Raw genomic sequence first — 14,869 nt, forward strand, 5'->3', positions numbered from 1 at the left:
GAGGTGTCTTTGGGAGGTCGTATCTCTTGGGATTTTTAATATTTTGTTGCCATTTTTTAAAATTTTCTCGGATATATCCTCAATTTTGCCAAATCGGATTTTTTTTTTTTTCAACAAGATGGCGGGTCGTCTGTTAGGCGATTTGTAAAATGTATGAAAAAACGGATTTTTTGAAGTGAAATATTCGGAGGTTGGCAACGTTTGAGCGATTTGCTTTGTTCGGGGCGGTCATGGGGCTCGGTCCGAGGTGTTGCCAGGTTTGAGTTTTTTTCTCCCCACTCTTACAATTTTTCAAACTTTTCATTCAAAAATATGAAAAGTAGAAGGAGAAATATTTTTGATGAACATTTTTCACAGGAATATTTTTTTTGGCTGTCGTAATGACATTTGACCATTTTCGTCGATGTCGACTGGCAACACTGGCCGCAGGATTTTTTTTTCAGTTTTACGAAAAATCGACTTCATCGACCTGAAGGAGTGGTGGGGGGTGGGTTTGATGTATGAGTGGAATTTTTTATTTGCCTCCGTGTCTTTGGGAAAAATCTGAAACTTTCAAAATTCAAGATGGCGGCCGAGCTGGATTGGGCAACTTTTTTTTTTATTTTGCACCTATCCAAGATCGGTATCGTTTCCGGCTAACTTGAGGGCGACTGATACGATGAAATTAGAAAAAGTTGAAAAAACAAGATGGCCGCCGAGATACTTGAGTTTGAAATTTTTCATTTTTCGAGGTGTGTTCGCGGGGTGGCACTGATGTGTTTTTTGAAATATTTTTTTTATTTTTTTCGTTTTTTTTCTCGGATATATGCTCAATTTTACCAAATTGGATTTATTTAATTTTTTAACCAGATGGCGGATCGTTCGTCAGGCAATTTGTAAAATGTATGAAAAATCGCATTTTTTGAAGTGAAATATTTTGAGGTTGGCAACATTTCAGCGAATCGCCTTGTATGGGGCGGTTGTGGAGCGTGACTTGAAGTGTTGCCAGGTTTAGGATTTTTTTTCTTCGTTCATACTTTTTTTGGAACTTTCCATTCAAAAATGTAAAAAGTAGAAGGAGAAACATTTTTAATGAAAATATTTTACATGGGTATTTGTCAGGGGGGTCGTAATGACATTTGACCATTTTCATCCAAATTAACTGGCAACACTGGGAGCTAGATTTTTTTTTTCACTTTTTTGACATTTCGAGTAGCCCAGCCTAAACTATTAGTGGGGGGTAGTAATAATGTATGAGATATTTTTTTGGTATATTATGGTGGTTATAGGAAAAATGAGAAACATACAAAATTCAAGATGGCGGCCCTCCTGCGATTTTCAACTTTTTTTTTATTCTGCGCGCCTACCTGAGATTGGTATCATTTTCGGCTAATTGTGGCACGAATGTTACGATAAAATTAGAAAAAAATGGAAAAACAAGATGGCCGCCGAGATTTTTGAGTTTGAAATCTTTCATTTTTCGAGGTGTGTTTGTGGGGTCGTAGCGCGGTGGTTTTATTAATATTTTTTCGATATTTTTATTTTGTTCGCCGGTGTGTATCCTCAATTTTATCATATGGCAACATTATTTTTTTTTAATCAGATGGCGCACCTTGTGTCAGCCATTTTGTAAAATGTACGAAAAAATGCATTTTTCGAAGTGAAATATTTTGAGGTTGGCAACATTTGAGCGAGTCGCTTTGTATCGGGCGGTCATGGAACTCGACTCGAAGTGTTGCCAGGTAAAGTTTTTTTTTCATCGTTCATACATTTTTTGGAACTTTTCATTCAAAAATGTAAAAAGTAGAAGGAGAAATATTTTTAATGAGTTTTTTTCACAGAACTATTTTTTTTGGGTGCCGTAATGGCATTTGACCATTTTCATCTTAATCAACTGGCAACACTGTCATACAGAATTTTTTTTCACGATTTTCACTTTTTGAGTACTTGGGTGGAAACCGTAGACAGAGCATATAAGTTATGTATGGGAGATATTTTTTATTTCAAATGGACCCTACGTAAAAAATCGAACATCCAATGTTGCCATATACAAAAATAATGTTTTCATACAAATGCATTTTCTACAGGATTATCGAAGATTTCAAGCTGTTGCCGCCATTTGACGTCATTTTTTTGTATGAGGCGCTTAATGGCACTTATAGACTGTACCAATGTGTAAAAAAATATTTCAGTATTGCCATACAAAAAATAATAATTTTCATACATGTGCATTTTTTTATGTCACATTTCAAGCTGTTGCAAATTTTTAACAACGTTATAATGTATGACGTGTTTGTATGTACTAATAGACTGCACATTTTGGTAAAAAAATATTTTAGTGTTGCCATACAAAAAATATTAATTTTCATACAGATGTATTTTGTATGTAATATTTGAAGCTGTTGTCTTGTATTGGTAACATTAGAATGTATGAGGCGTTTGTAGGTACTAATATTGTGCACATTTTGTTTAAAAAATAACTTAGTGCTGCCATATAAAAAATAATAATTTTCATACATTTGTATTTTTGTATGTGGTGTTTCGGGCTGTTGTCTCCCTTTAAAGAGCCCCACCACCATGCCCAGCGTCACTAAACGTCAGTGTTCTGTATGAGGCGTTTAATGGTACTTATAGACTGTATAAATTGGTGAGAAAATATTTCAGTGTTGCCATATAAAAAATAATAATTTTCATACAAGTGCATTTTTGTATGCCATATTTCAAGCTGTTGTTTCCTTTTGATGTCATTCCAATGTAAGAGGCGTTTGTAGATACTAGCAGTTTTAACATTTGGGTAAAAGAATATTTCAGTGTTCCCATACAAAAAATAATAATTTTCATACATATGCATTTTTGTATGTCACATTTCAAGCTGTTGTATATTTTTGACAACCCTATAATATATGACGTGTTTGTATGTACTAATAAACTGCACATTTTGGTAAAAAAATATTTTAATGTTCCAATACAAAAAATAATAATTTTCATATATATGTATTTTTGTATGCAATATTTCAAGCTGTTGCCTTCTATTGATATCATTAGAACGTATGAGGCGTTTGTAGGTACTAATATTCTGCACATTTTTATAAAATAATATTTTAGTGTGGCCATACAAAAAATAATAATTTTCATACATATGTATTTTCTATTAAATATTTCAAGCTGTTGTATATTTTGACAACATTAAAATGTACGATGCGTTTGTAGGTATCAATAGATTTCACATTGTGGTAAAAAAAAAAATCAGTGGTGCCGTACACAAAATAATATTTTTTATACGCATGCATCTTTGTATGTAATATTTAAAACTGTTGTCTCCTTTTGAAGTTATTACCTAATACGTGGCGTTGTTAGCTACTAACAGTTTGAACCCTACGTCAGTAGGATAATATATCTATGGTTTGAACATTTGGGTGAAAATATATTTCAGTGCTGCCATACAAAAAATCGGTTACAGGGTTTATAAGTATATATTTCGGAATTAATTTATGAGTCGTTTAAAAATGTATATGATTTAATCTTAATGAGGTAACTTATTGGTATGTTGAGAAAGCAATAACTGGTTTGAAATTTTTTTATGACTTGAGTTTTGGAGTATTCTATTTATTTGAGTTTAATTGGTTGTATGTGTTAAATTGTTTGTGGCTTAAGTTACCTATATGAATTTTACCCGTGATTATTCTTTTTGGAGTGTAGCCCTACCATGCACATAGCAGGAAGGGGCGTGAGATGTTAGATTCTCTTCTTACGTATTAATGTATAATTATTTATTAACAGACACAGACACAGATTTTGTGGATGTAGTATGTAGTCAAGTAAAGGATACAAAATGTATTAATCTTCAACATTTTTGTGACTTTAAAAGAGGGGTAAAATATAAGATTTACTAAAGAAGGGCCATAATCTATTAGGTATATTTGGATATTTTCAAAGGATGGACAGGATAAATATGATATACGATTTACAAAAAAAAAGGATATAATGTAAGAGGTATATTTTCTGCACTGCTCTGCTCCTATTGATTGTAGCGTGATGAAAAGTATACTATAACCAGCTCAGGAGTATGAAAAATAATTGTATCAAGTTTCGTTAAAATCCGTCGAGTAGTTTTTTTTCTATAACGGTTATATAGACAGACAGACAAAAATTTTAATGATTGCATTCTTGACATCAGTATCGATCCCTAAATACCCCCTGATAGTTATTTTGGAAATATATTTCTTGTACAGAATTGATCTCTCTACAGATTTATTATAAGTATAGAATTAATATAGATAATATAATATATAGAAATAATGTATGACGCGTTTGTATGTACTAATAGACTACACATTTTGGTAAAAAAATATTTTAGTGTTGTCATACAAGAAATAACAATTTTTATAAATAGTTATTTTTGTATGTAATATTTCAAGCTTTTGTCTCCTTATTATGTCTTTAAAATGTATGGCACTACACATTTTGGTAAAAAAATATTTTAGTGTTGTCATACAAGAAATAACAATTTTTATAAATAGTTATTTTTGTATGTAATATTTCAAGCTTTTGTCTCCTTATTATGTCTTTAAAATGTATGGCTTATAGACAAAAAAATCACGACCATTCTTGGTATTTTGCAAATATTAACTCATATCTTTTCCAAACAGCCCCAAACAGAATGAATAAAACTTCAATATAGGGGAAAAAATGTAAAAAAAATTTGCACGCAAAACTAAAGAAGACAACCGTTTCGCGAGCTGCTTTAGCAGCGAGCGCACACAAGCGATACCTAGTTTTAATATAACTGTAAAATGTGCAATCATACACTAATGTATTACATGTAATATAATTTATATGAAACAATAAAATAAGCCAAAGATGTGATTAAAGAATATATTTATTATTTTTTTAAGTTGTTAAGTATTAATTATTTTATTTCGTTTCATGATACATATCATGACAGCCAAAGAAATGATCGTAATGTTTCAGTTTATGTATTTTTTTTTTCCAAAATAACATTCGCTCGAAGCATTCTAATTTTTACACAAATCAATTGAAGAGTCTATTTTGAAAATTAATGTGATTGTGGTAATTAACTTCATTTTACTATTTCTTCAGACTACATCATGTAGGTAAGTATGTTAGAATTTTCATGACATATTTTAATATATTTGTTTTAATGATTTTCATCTACACTACATTACGTAGAAATAAAATTGTTACATCTAATGATATGAGTTTTATTTTAGATAATAGCTAAATATAACTTAGTTTACGTAATGCTATTATATTATATATTAATCAAATTATTAAATCGATTATTATCGACTTTAATTATTATCGAATAAGGAAAAAATCTAATCCAATGATATTTACGATTTATTACGATACTATCCTCTTATAAAAATAAGTTAAATTTCCTTAACGAATCCTTTGTCTTTCCCCGATAATCTTTGAAGATAATAAAATTGCAAGATGAAGCGGGGTGCATAAAGCTATAATAGTCCGCGCTAAATTGCTAGTCCGCTCTGAAGTTGTTGCGAGCAGGTGTAGTCATCATGATTTACTACTTATCTATTTACTTACTTATCTAGAGCGGACTAGCAGTTTTACGCGGACTATACCAATGTCTATATTTTCCTTAAAACATTATTGTGTTACTTTAAATATTTGCATTTATTTTGATCTGTTTGTATAAGACTCGTGTTATAAGAATTGACTGTTATCGACTTGACAAACAGTTCACTATACTAGTTCGGTCGTGACGATAAATGGTCCTTATCACATCATCGTTATGTAATGGACGTCATATATTATCATTATGCATAGCGACTCTTTTATTGAAAGAATAAAAATACTACACGATCAGTTTAGGCATTGATCGACAGCGATACAAGATCATGAGCATTTCTATTCTTTTAAACCAATGTTGATTTCAGTATCGATATATGTATGGATGGATGTGTGTGGTCTTTACAATTCAAAGAGCTAAAAAGTAACGAAATTAGCGATCTATCTTTCAAAAGTGTTTTGTGGTATAATTTAGTAATTAATGTGACAACTCATTGGTCACGAAGTCATGAAAAAGTAGAGGATAAAAATAAAACACGACGATATTGTAACACATTACTATATAAATATACAACCACTAATAAACTGGAACACTATGTATTTCATTAGGTAACTTTACAACAAGAAAAGCATATCTAAATGACTAGTAACTACATACTAGTTTATCTATAGTGTATATTTGAATAATTTGATACCTTAATTTGGTACAGTCAATAGTTTGAAATAGTAGGATTGGAAGAATACATTACAATTATTATATGCCTGTAAATATATTGCGGGAACTGGTCCTGTTTTTGTTGTACTTTGGAAGTTTACATTAACAACAACATCTAGTTACAACACATTTTTATATAAGTCTAATAAATGTACATAACGCAATAAAGTTGCATTTTTGTGACTAATTAATACAATCGTTTAATGTTTGATATATTCCCACACCCAATTAAAAACAAAGTATAAAAAATGCGTGCTGTTTGGACCTAATAAGACCATTACATTTTATAAAATATTAAAATATGTAGTCACACAATTGAAATCATGCCAAGATTACTTTCATTGTTAATTGGTTTTATAATGGTCACAAAATAAAAAAATATATATAACCAAGCCCAAACTTGGCACGTCTTTCGATTACCCGAGGAATGTATAACTAACAAGTTAAAAACATCAAAAAATAATTATCTAACTATTATTGTACTCATTCCAAATGGAATACTTCATAACACAGTTTCAGTAGTAAATGTGCTAACATTCGAGGAAAAAATTATTTATAGAAATCATACATAAATAAGATCCAGAATTTAAGGATTTGGCACAATATGAAATAATAAATATTTTTATTTCACCATAACATCATTTAGTTTTCAATTTCATTAAATAAATAACCCAAATATTTTATAATACAAAATTTTAAATAAATATTATTATAACATTTATTTTCGGTACAATATGTATATGTACACACTAAATTGTGTATCTATGGGCGGTTAGTTTATTTTGATAAATGTATATCTTATCATTTGATATTTGTATTTACTTATAATGCCTATAGGTACTTATCTACTATCTAAATAGATAACAATCACAATATAATATATGTTTATATCGCATTAGTTTCTCCGGTCGCATGAACATTCTAATACCTTAGCTAACTGTAAGCTATTCGCAACTAATATTTTCACGTTCTAGGTACACACGTCATATTGAATAGGTACACATAACATTGCCTAATAATAGCCACAGGAAAGGCCACGCTCCACACCGCTGACGGAATATTCACTAATGTCTGCGTATTAGCGGCTTTTCAGTAACAAATTTTATCAGCATACCTAACAGATAGGTTATAGGTACCTACGTCAATGCAAATTGTGAGATAATAATTCTTTATACTATTTTGTGTAAACGTTAGTTTCATAAATAGATATGTTATTTTACATCCACAGCATTTTAGTAAACACAATTGCCGACTGACGGTATGAATCATAAATACATATTTTAAATCGTGTAATTTAATAATGATGTTTATAAACAAGGAAACCTACGTATTTACTTTAATATGAATTAAAACGTTGCTCGCTCTTTGTAATGTTCCTAATAAATTCCTAATAATTGACGACCCGCGTGGCGGAGCGGTCACCATGCCGGTCTGACGCGCAGAGGGTCCCGGGTTCGATCCCCGGCCAGACAGATTTCTAAATGATGAATTTAGATTTCTGTTTCTGGGTCTGGGTGTTTGTGTATTTGTCTCTGTGTGTGTCCATAGCACCCACGATACAGGGAATCCTAGTGTGGGGCTGTGAGTGTAGAAAGCGTTTAGTTTAGTAATAATTCTAACAGGAATATTTGGAGATGTTACAAATAATATACATTGTTAACATTCTTTCTGTATACTCATATGTACCTATTCAAGCGCGCCCGATACGTTACTCATTACATAATAAAAATATACATTAAAATAATGCCTACCTACCCAAAGAATGTACCTTGCATAACTAACAAAAAAAGCTGAATCTAATAAGCATTTTAAAATACTGTAAAATAAATAAATTCAAGAAAACTTATTAAAAATAAAAGATTTATAAATGTTTTGAAAAATGCGTGTAAGTAATTTTAATAATTTCTGTCACAGGTCTAAAAAAATTCAGGTAAATTTTTTGTTAAAATCCCTCCTATAGTAATATAAAACAAAATATATATAAAATAATAATCAAAGAATAATTTTATGCTATTCTAGATAAGAAAATTAAAGAAGAATAATGAGAGTGTGTAAATAATTCTTTTTAAAGCAGGAACTTTGTTCCTGCCAATTAACCTAGGCAAAGTCACAGATCGTTACTTGTTTTACAAATTAAAGAAATAATGCATATCACTGTAAAATAGTATAAAAATAATGACAAATATAAAAGTAAAATGATTCATTTGAACTGATTTCGTAAATACATAGGAAAAGCAATGATATGTAGCAAACTACAAGCATATAAAATCTATAAAAAAAAAACTTGTAGCTCAGTAACTTAGCATAGCCTGTAAGAACTATGAAGTTACAGAGTTAGACAATGAGAACAGAATCTGAATATTATATTACTTATTTCATTGGGTACACATTGATTAAATATCCCACAAAAATATTTTAAACCACACCAATATACAAACAATTTTTTAAATTTAATTCCAAACAATAGGAACAGTTTTATATGATCTTCTATATAGTACCGTTATATTATAATTTCTTCTACTTATGTTATGTTAAACTTAATCTCAATGTAACAATAAGTGAACACTTGGCAATAGGCCCTTTGTATGCTGTATATTTTTAAAAATTACTTTGGTTTAATTATACCAAAGTTCATTCGCAGTTGCTCTAGGAATACAAATGTGAGAATGGTGTGTGGAGCAAGTCTTGCAAATGCTGGAATGTAACCTTTGAAGAGAGCCAGCGGACCTTCCTTGGCAGTACTTTGTACAAGTTTCAAGATGCTTTTTACTTCACCTGGTTTGGCATTCATAGCCCTGGTCTTTAAAACATCAACTGGCTGAGTAAGTGTTGTTGCAATTGCACCCTGAAATTGTTGGTCAATTAAAACACAATAATACAACCATCATCTTATTATAATATTTGCTAGATAAGTAAGAAATTTTATTTATAAAATTAATTTTAATTGAGCCTATCCTTTGCTTTGTCATATTGCAATGTAGGTGGCATTAGAAGGGTAGTTTTGAGAAATACTTACAGCCAAAAGGCTTGATGTGACATGTGTTGCAACATTATCGCCAAAGTAGGGAGAAGCCAGCAGTATTGCTTTTATGCTGTCATAGAAGGACAGTTGGCCGATGGTCATGAGCGCGGCTCGCGAGCAAGTCATCGACGCGCCCGCCCACAGCCTCAACACCCCCTCGTGTGTTGCTACACGCCACAAGCCGTGAATAGCATTCTTGTAACTGCAAATAAAGCACTTATCATAGAAACTTGAAAAAATACAGTATTGGCACTAAAACTTATAAACCAGAACATGACAATTTATTTTCAAAATTTTATTCAACAAATAGTTTTTTATAAGTTTAGCATCTGTCTGTCCGTCAATAATCTTGTCAGTGAAACCTTTCCAAAAATTTAAATTAAAGATTATTTTGTGTATCAACTAGTAACATAAATATGTAGTATCTAGTATAAAAAGCTATAAACATACTTTCTCCTCTGTTCAGGTGGAAGTTTGACATCATTTTGCATTCGCACATTAACCAAGTCAGCTGGATTGCCAACAAATCCTCCTGCAAATCCACCCAGGCCAGCTAGAAATGCTGACATATAGAATGGCATATTACGGCCCTAAAACAATACCTAAATATAATATTGGTAATCAAATACACACACATAAATCTCTATATACAACAAAAGAACCATCTATCATCATAATATAATATATATTTGTGCTTTTTTTCGTTTTAGAATAACAACTTATATATAATACCTTACTATTTACTTCCTGACATATTATAACTGTTTCATGCAAGTTTTTTAAGAATATTATTATATTATAACATATAAAGAAATACACATTCATATACTCACATCTTTTGGTGCAAGTTGCTGTTTTGCAACTTCATAAATTCCAAATCGAGCAGTGGAATATGTTAGTTGGCGCAGGAGAGAGGCTGATATTCCATTATACAAGCCCGTTATACCTAAAATTACATTCTGACACATAATATAAGGACTATCAAATAATAATGATAATTTTTTAAAGTAAAATATTTAAGTCTAAATTAAACAATATTTACATGAAAAAAGGAAAATTGTAAAAATGAAGTTGATATAAAAGCATTGGGAATTCTGAGCTAGTTTTTCAAAATTTAACAGTGCACTTAATAATTTGAAATAATTTCAGTCTTAATCTCATGAATATATGTGCAAATACTGTTCAAATTATTACATTGTAGACTATGATTACTAAAACTTATTTATAGAAAATCATATTGTTATATTTTAATTAACTATATCATAGAATACCATCAAATAATTTTAAAATACATGAATACATGAAATTCATTTGCAGAACAATTATCTCCAGACTTCAGTCACATACAAATTTTCTTAAAAATAAAAAATGTTCAATTAAACTTTAACATATTAAAGGATGCAGTGTGAACTAACCTTGATTTTTTAAAACTATTCCAGTAAGTTTTAACATCGATATATTCTTTCCTTTCTGCGTCTGCATTTGGACCTTGAGTAGGTCCAGGGGGTGCGTGATACAGGCCGCCCCCGCCGACGCCAGGCCCCCGAAGTACCATTTCGAAATCTTCACTTCTTTTCCCTTGCTCATACTGGAATATTTTATTCACAACTTGTTCACTCCAGCAGGTATTGGCAAATACAAAACGGTCATAATAAGCTCCAGTATTTCAAGGTGAGCTCTATGTCATGATTTCTCATTTTACATTATGTAATATTGTGTCGTGCATCTCGTTACTAGGTATTTATCTCATTATTAACATTGTCGGATTGTAAATTTAACCTCAGTCGTACACCTATGTTACTCAGGCACACACATGTTCTCATTGTCAACTGTCAAACTACTTGCTCCGAAACTCCGAAGTTGCCAATTTGCCACATTAATGTATAACGAATATAATATACTCTCGAAACCGCAACTATTTCGCAAAGCAAACAGCCGCAACCACAAACAGGAACGTGTAAATTTGACAGTTAAGCTGACAGCCCAAGTCAGCTGTCATATTGTTATTAGAGATGTGCCGTGTCAGGTCGACTCGAGTCAGTACTCGAGTACTTATTTATGTAAGTACTCACATGCTCGAGTACCAATGATACCCGAATACTGACGGTACTCGTACACTGACTAGAGTCTTAAATACCTTATATAGCTAAACGAGTGTATACAGGAATTGTGCATGTTAAAACTTGTTTATTTTTGTTTAGTGAGTGACATTGTTTTGTGTTTTTTTTTTTGTGATTGTGATTAATTATTTTGGACTTTGTACTATTTATGGCTATGTGTTAGAAATGCTTGAGTACTTTATCGAGTACATTATGAATACTCTGGACTAGAGTTCTAACTTGATTATTTTTCTATGAGTACTAAAGTATTTTGATACCAAAAATGGCCGACTCGGCACATCATTAATAGTTATGTCCTATTTGTAACACTGTCACTGCTCATTGTTTCCACTGGACGACAGATACGTCAAAATTTTAGTAACGATTGTAACAATAATCGATTAACATCGATTCTAAGTACTCTCTCTCCCTCTCTCTGCACATCTCATTACCTAATAGTTATTCTATAGGAATGCAGTTATTAAGAGTTGTCATCTATTTATTTTTCGAGTTATTTGCAGTTGTTTAGAGAGACTGCTACTATCATTGTAATAAAATAAACTGTAGATCCGCTAGATATTTTTTCATAATTAATTTGTGTTTATATAATTTCATATTTTGTCTTTGTATAGTTCGCGTAAAACTGCTAGTCCAATCTGAATATAGAAATGAGTCTAGTCGCCATAGCAAATTGTGTAACTGCACGTGCTCGCAGCAACTTCAGGCGGACTAGCAGTTAGGCAGGGAGTATACCACTATATGATATGAACAATATGATATATATACCATACCATACCATATGATATATATGAACAATATTATATAATACCACTACGATGCAATATATCGGAATATTTTATTACATTAGAGATGTAAGTTGCTGAAAGGTTCGAAGTAAGTAGTAATACGTAGTAATATCGACATTTTTATCGAAGAGCTAAAATAGCATTTTTATCGATAACATTAGAATTCCAGAGGATATTATTGAAATATACATTAATCTAAAAGTTTTGCTGAAGAAGGTTGAAGTAGAACATTTTTTTGTTATTAATTTTATTTTTTTTATTTTTTTGGTTATTTGTATTTATTGGCGTGAAAGTAAACATATAAATAATAATAATTAAGGTATTTCTGATTCACGTAATTAATTAAGTAATAATATTGCATTAACTATGTTTTATATCGATAAAACATCGGTATCTTAGACTATTATTATCCATTTGGGAATATCGATAATAATATAATCCGATATAAGCAAACATAATAAACCTTGGCTGAAAGGCAAGAAGTCAAGGCAGTAAAAACAAAATTAAAATAGCATGCATGTCTACTTAGTAGTTTAGTACTTACATGGCAAATGTCATTAGATTTTAGATTGATGAGCAATATTTAAAATAAATGTAATTCTTGCAGTTCTACTTCATTATAATATATTTATAAGTTAAACGATATATACACTGTTTATTGAGTAATGATACAGATATGAATTAATTTCCAACTTTCTCCTATTGGAATAAAAAGAAAGTAAAATCCCATTTAAGTATCCTTATTGCGATAAACTTACATTATTTTCGTAGTGGGCTAGTGGCACTGGCAGTTCCTGTTATTCGACTAATTATGCCACATAGATTATACTATTAAAATTCAGGTAGGTATTGAACGTATAACCTATAAATAAACTATATTATAAATTATTTATTTTATGGAAAGTCCGTCTAAGGTCATGGAAGACGCGAGACTAACCAAGCGGGAGACTGAAGGCGATAGTGTAACGAGCTCCGTCACACTTATCGCCGCTCTTATAATATCAGTGTAAATTTTTACAAAGATAGTCATTATAATCAGATAGTAAATGTGAGTTTGTTTTGTTTCAGAATGTCTTCCGATATATTGACATGCCTTGAGTTGGATAAGGAGCTATTTTCGAGTAAAGTGATTGTTGCCAAGGAAATAAATGGCTGTGATAGCTCCTTCATAACTAGTTGTGTTCTTGGGCATTGTGTAAAAAATAAAAAGGCTGTATTTGTTATACTTACTCATAACTCGTTCATGCATTACCAGAATATTGGCCTGAAGATGAATTATAACTTACAAAAATCAGTAGACTCTGGATTTGTTCAATTTTATAATGCTGGTAATGAAATACTGGACAAGACATTGGCTAATGAAGAACTCTTATTGCAAGACTTAATACTTAAAATAGAAAAGGAAATACGATCCATGCAAGAAAAGCATGGCATGGTTAATGTTATCCTAGAGGGAGTGTCACATTTGTTTGATTTGCAATTCACACTTAAAGATGTCAATACTATTTGTAAAGTAATTATAGATATGATAAGAGAATTTGATAATTCATTTTTCCTGTGCCATTGTAATGTGGCAAACGAAAGTGATGTTACACATATATTAGCAAACCTTTTGTCTCATAAATCTAATACAATAGTAGAAGTGGAAAGTCTGTCCTCAGGACTGAGTGCAGAAGTTTCAGGACATGTAACTATAAAGCATCCAACTCAAAAGTTTGAACATCTATTTACATTAGAACAGAAATCATATCAATATCTATTCAAGTTGTTTGACAGAGGAGTGAAATTGTTTGCTCCGGGAACAATATAATTTTTAAATACAGTATAAGTAACAAACTGGTATGCATTCCACTTCATTTTGGAAGGTTGCCAACTCCTAACAGAATAGGAGACTGACTACAAGATAAGATGGATTGTATATATTAGGCTACTTGTGTATATTGTAAATTATAATTAATTTCTTAGAAAAGACTAGTATACAAAGTGCCTTTTTACAATAACTTGTATGTAAACATGGAATAAAAAATGTAACTATACATATTCTCTTATTTTTTAACCTTGATGTGCCTACTCAGTCTAAAGATTTTGTAGATCTATCTAAAAACCTTTTATCACCATAACTAGTTGACTAAATTTATTCATTGACGTAGTTCAGATTAGATAAAGTGTCAATTGTTGACAACTGAAAATTTAGGCCTCATTTTATTATCAGTCCATGTGGGGCCCTTGTGTACCCCCTTACATGAGTTTTAATGCTTTAAAGTCTACATAACTATAACAAAGAATAAAATTTCAAAATCACTAAATAAAAGTGTATTTATATAATTTACTAGAGAATTATAATAAACCAAAAAACTCTACTGCTTAAAAATATCCTGTCACTCAGAATTTAGACGAGTCATATGAGAACGACACTACATAAACGTTAAATATCAAGTCGTTCGCGCTGTACGGCGTGCCAAAAATGAGACATACTAAAATACGCTCGAAAAACCCCAGTCCCCACCTCCCCAGTCTGGTAAAACGTGATACAAAGACAGAAACATAGGCTCAAACAATCCAGAGCAATGGTTGAAATTTGCCGCCATAATAATCGTACGCCGATAATAAATAGTGATTATTACGCGACCGCATCACTTCCAAGTATCGAGTATCAAGGACTCTTTGGAGAATTGCTTAAAATTAGTATCACAAA

General features: G+C 31.1%; 2 protein-coding genes across 2 annotated transcripts; one reads left to right on the top strand and one right to left on the bottom strand.

Moving 5' to 3' along the window:
- Nucleotides 1–7,852: 7,852 nt before the first annotated feature.
- On the bottom strand, nt 7,853–12,747 carry Dic1 (Dicarboxylate carrier 1). The gene is made up of 6 exons (XM_073075901.1): nt 12,719–12,747; nt 10,685–10,857; nt 10,103–10,215; nt 9,720–9,859; nt 9,264–9,471; nt 7,853–9,092 (listed from the first exon to the last, which is right to left on the bottom strand). The coding sequence occupies exons 1-6, from the start codon at nt 12,730–12,732 to the stop codon at nt 8,853–8,855; spliced, it is 888 nt and encodes a 295-aa protein (XP_072932002.1). The 5' UTR covers nt 12,733–12,747; the 3' UTR covers nt 7,853–8,852.
- LOC140744338 (elongator complex protein 6) lies at nt 12,727–14,210 on the top strand. The gene is made up of 2 exons (XM_073075902.1): nt 12,727–13,016; nt 13,243–14,210. The coding sequence occupies exon 2, from the start codon at nt 13,244–13,246 to the stop codon at nt 13,982–13,984; it is 741 nt and encodes a 246-aa protein (XP_072932003.1). The 5' UTR covers nt 12,727–13,016; nt 13,243; the 3' UTR covers nt 13,985–14,210.
- The last annotated feature ends 659 nt before the right edge of the window (nt 14,211–14,869 follow it).

This window comes from Epargyreus clarus, unplaced genomic scaffold (assembly GCF_041222505.1).
Source record: "Epargyreus clarus isolate Ecla_fem2 unplaced genomic scaffold, WU_Ecla_fem_2.2 ptg000008l, whole genome shotgun sequence".
NCBI lineage: Eukaryota > Metazoa > Arthropoda > Insecta > Lepidoptera > Hesperiidae > Epargyreus > Epargyreus clarus.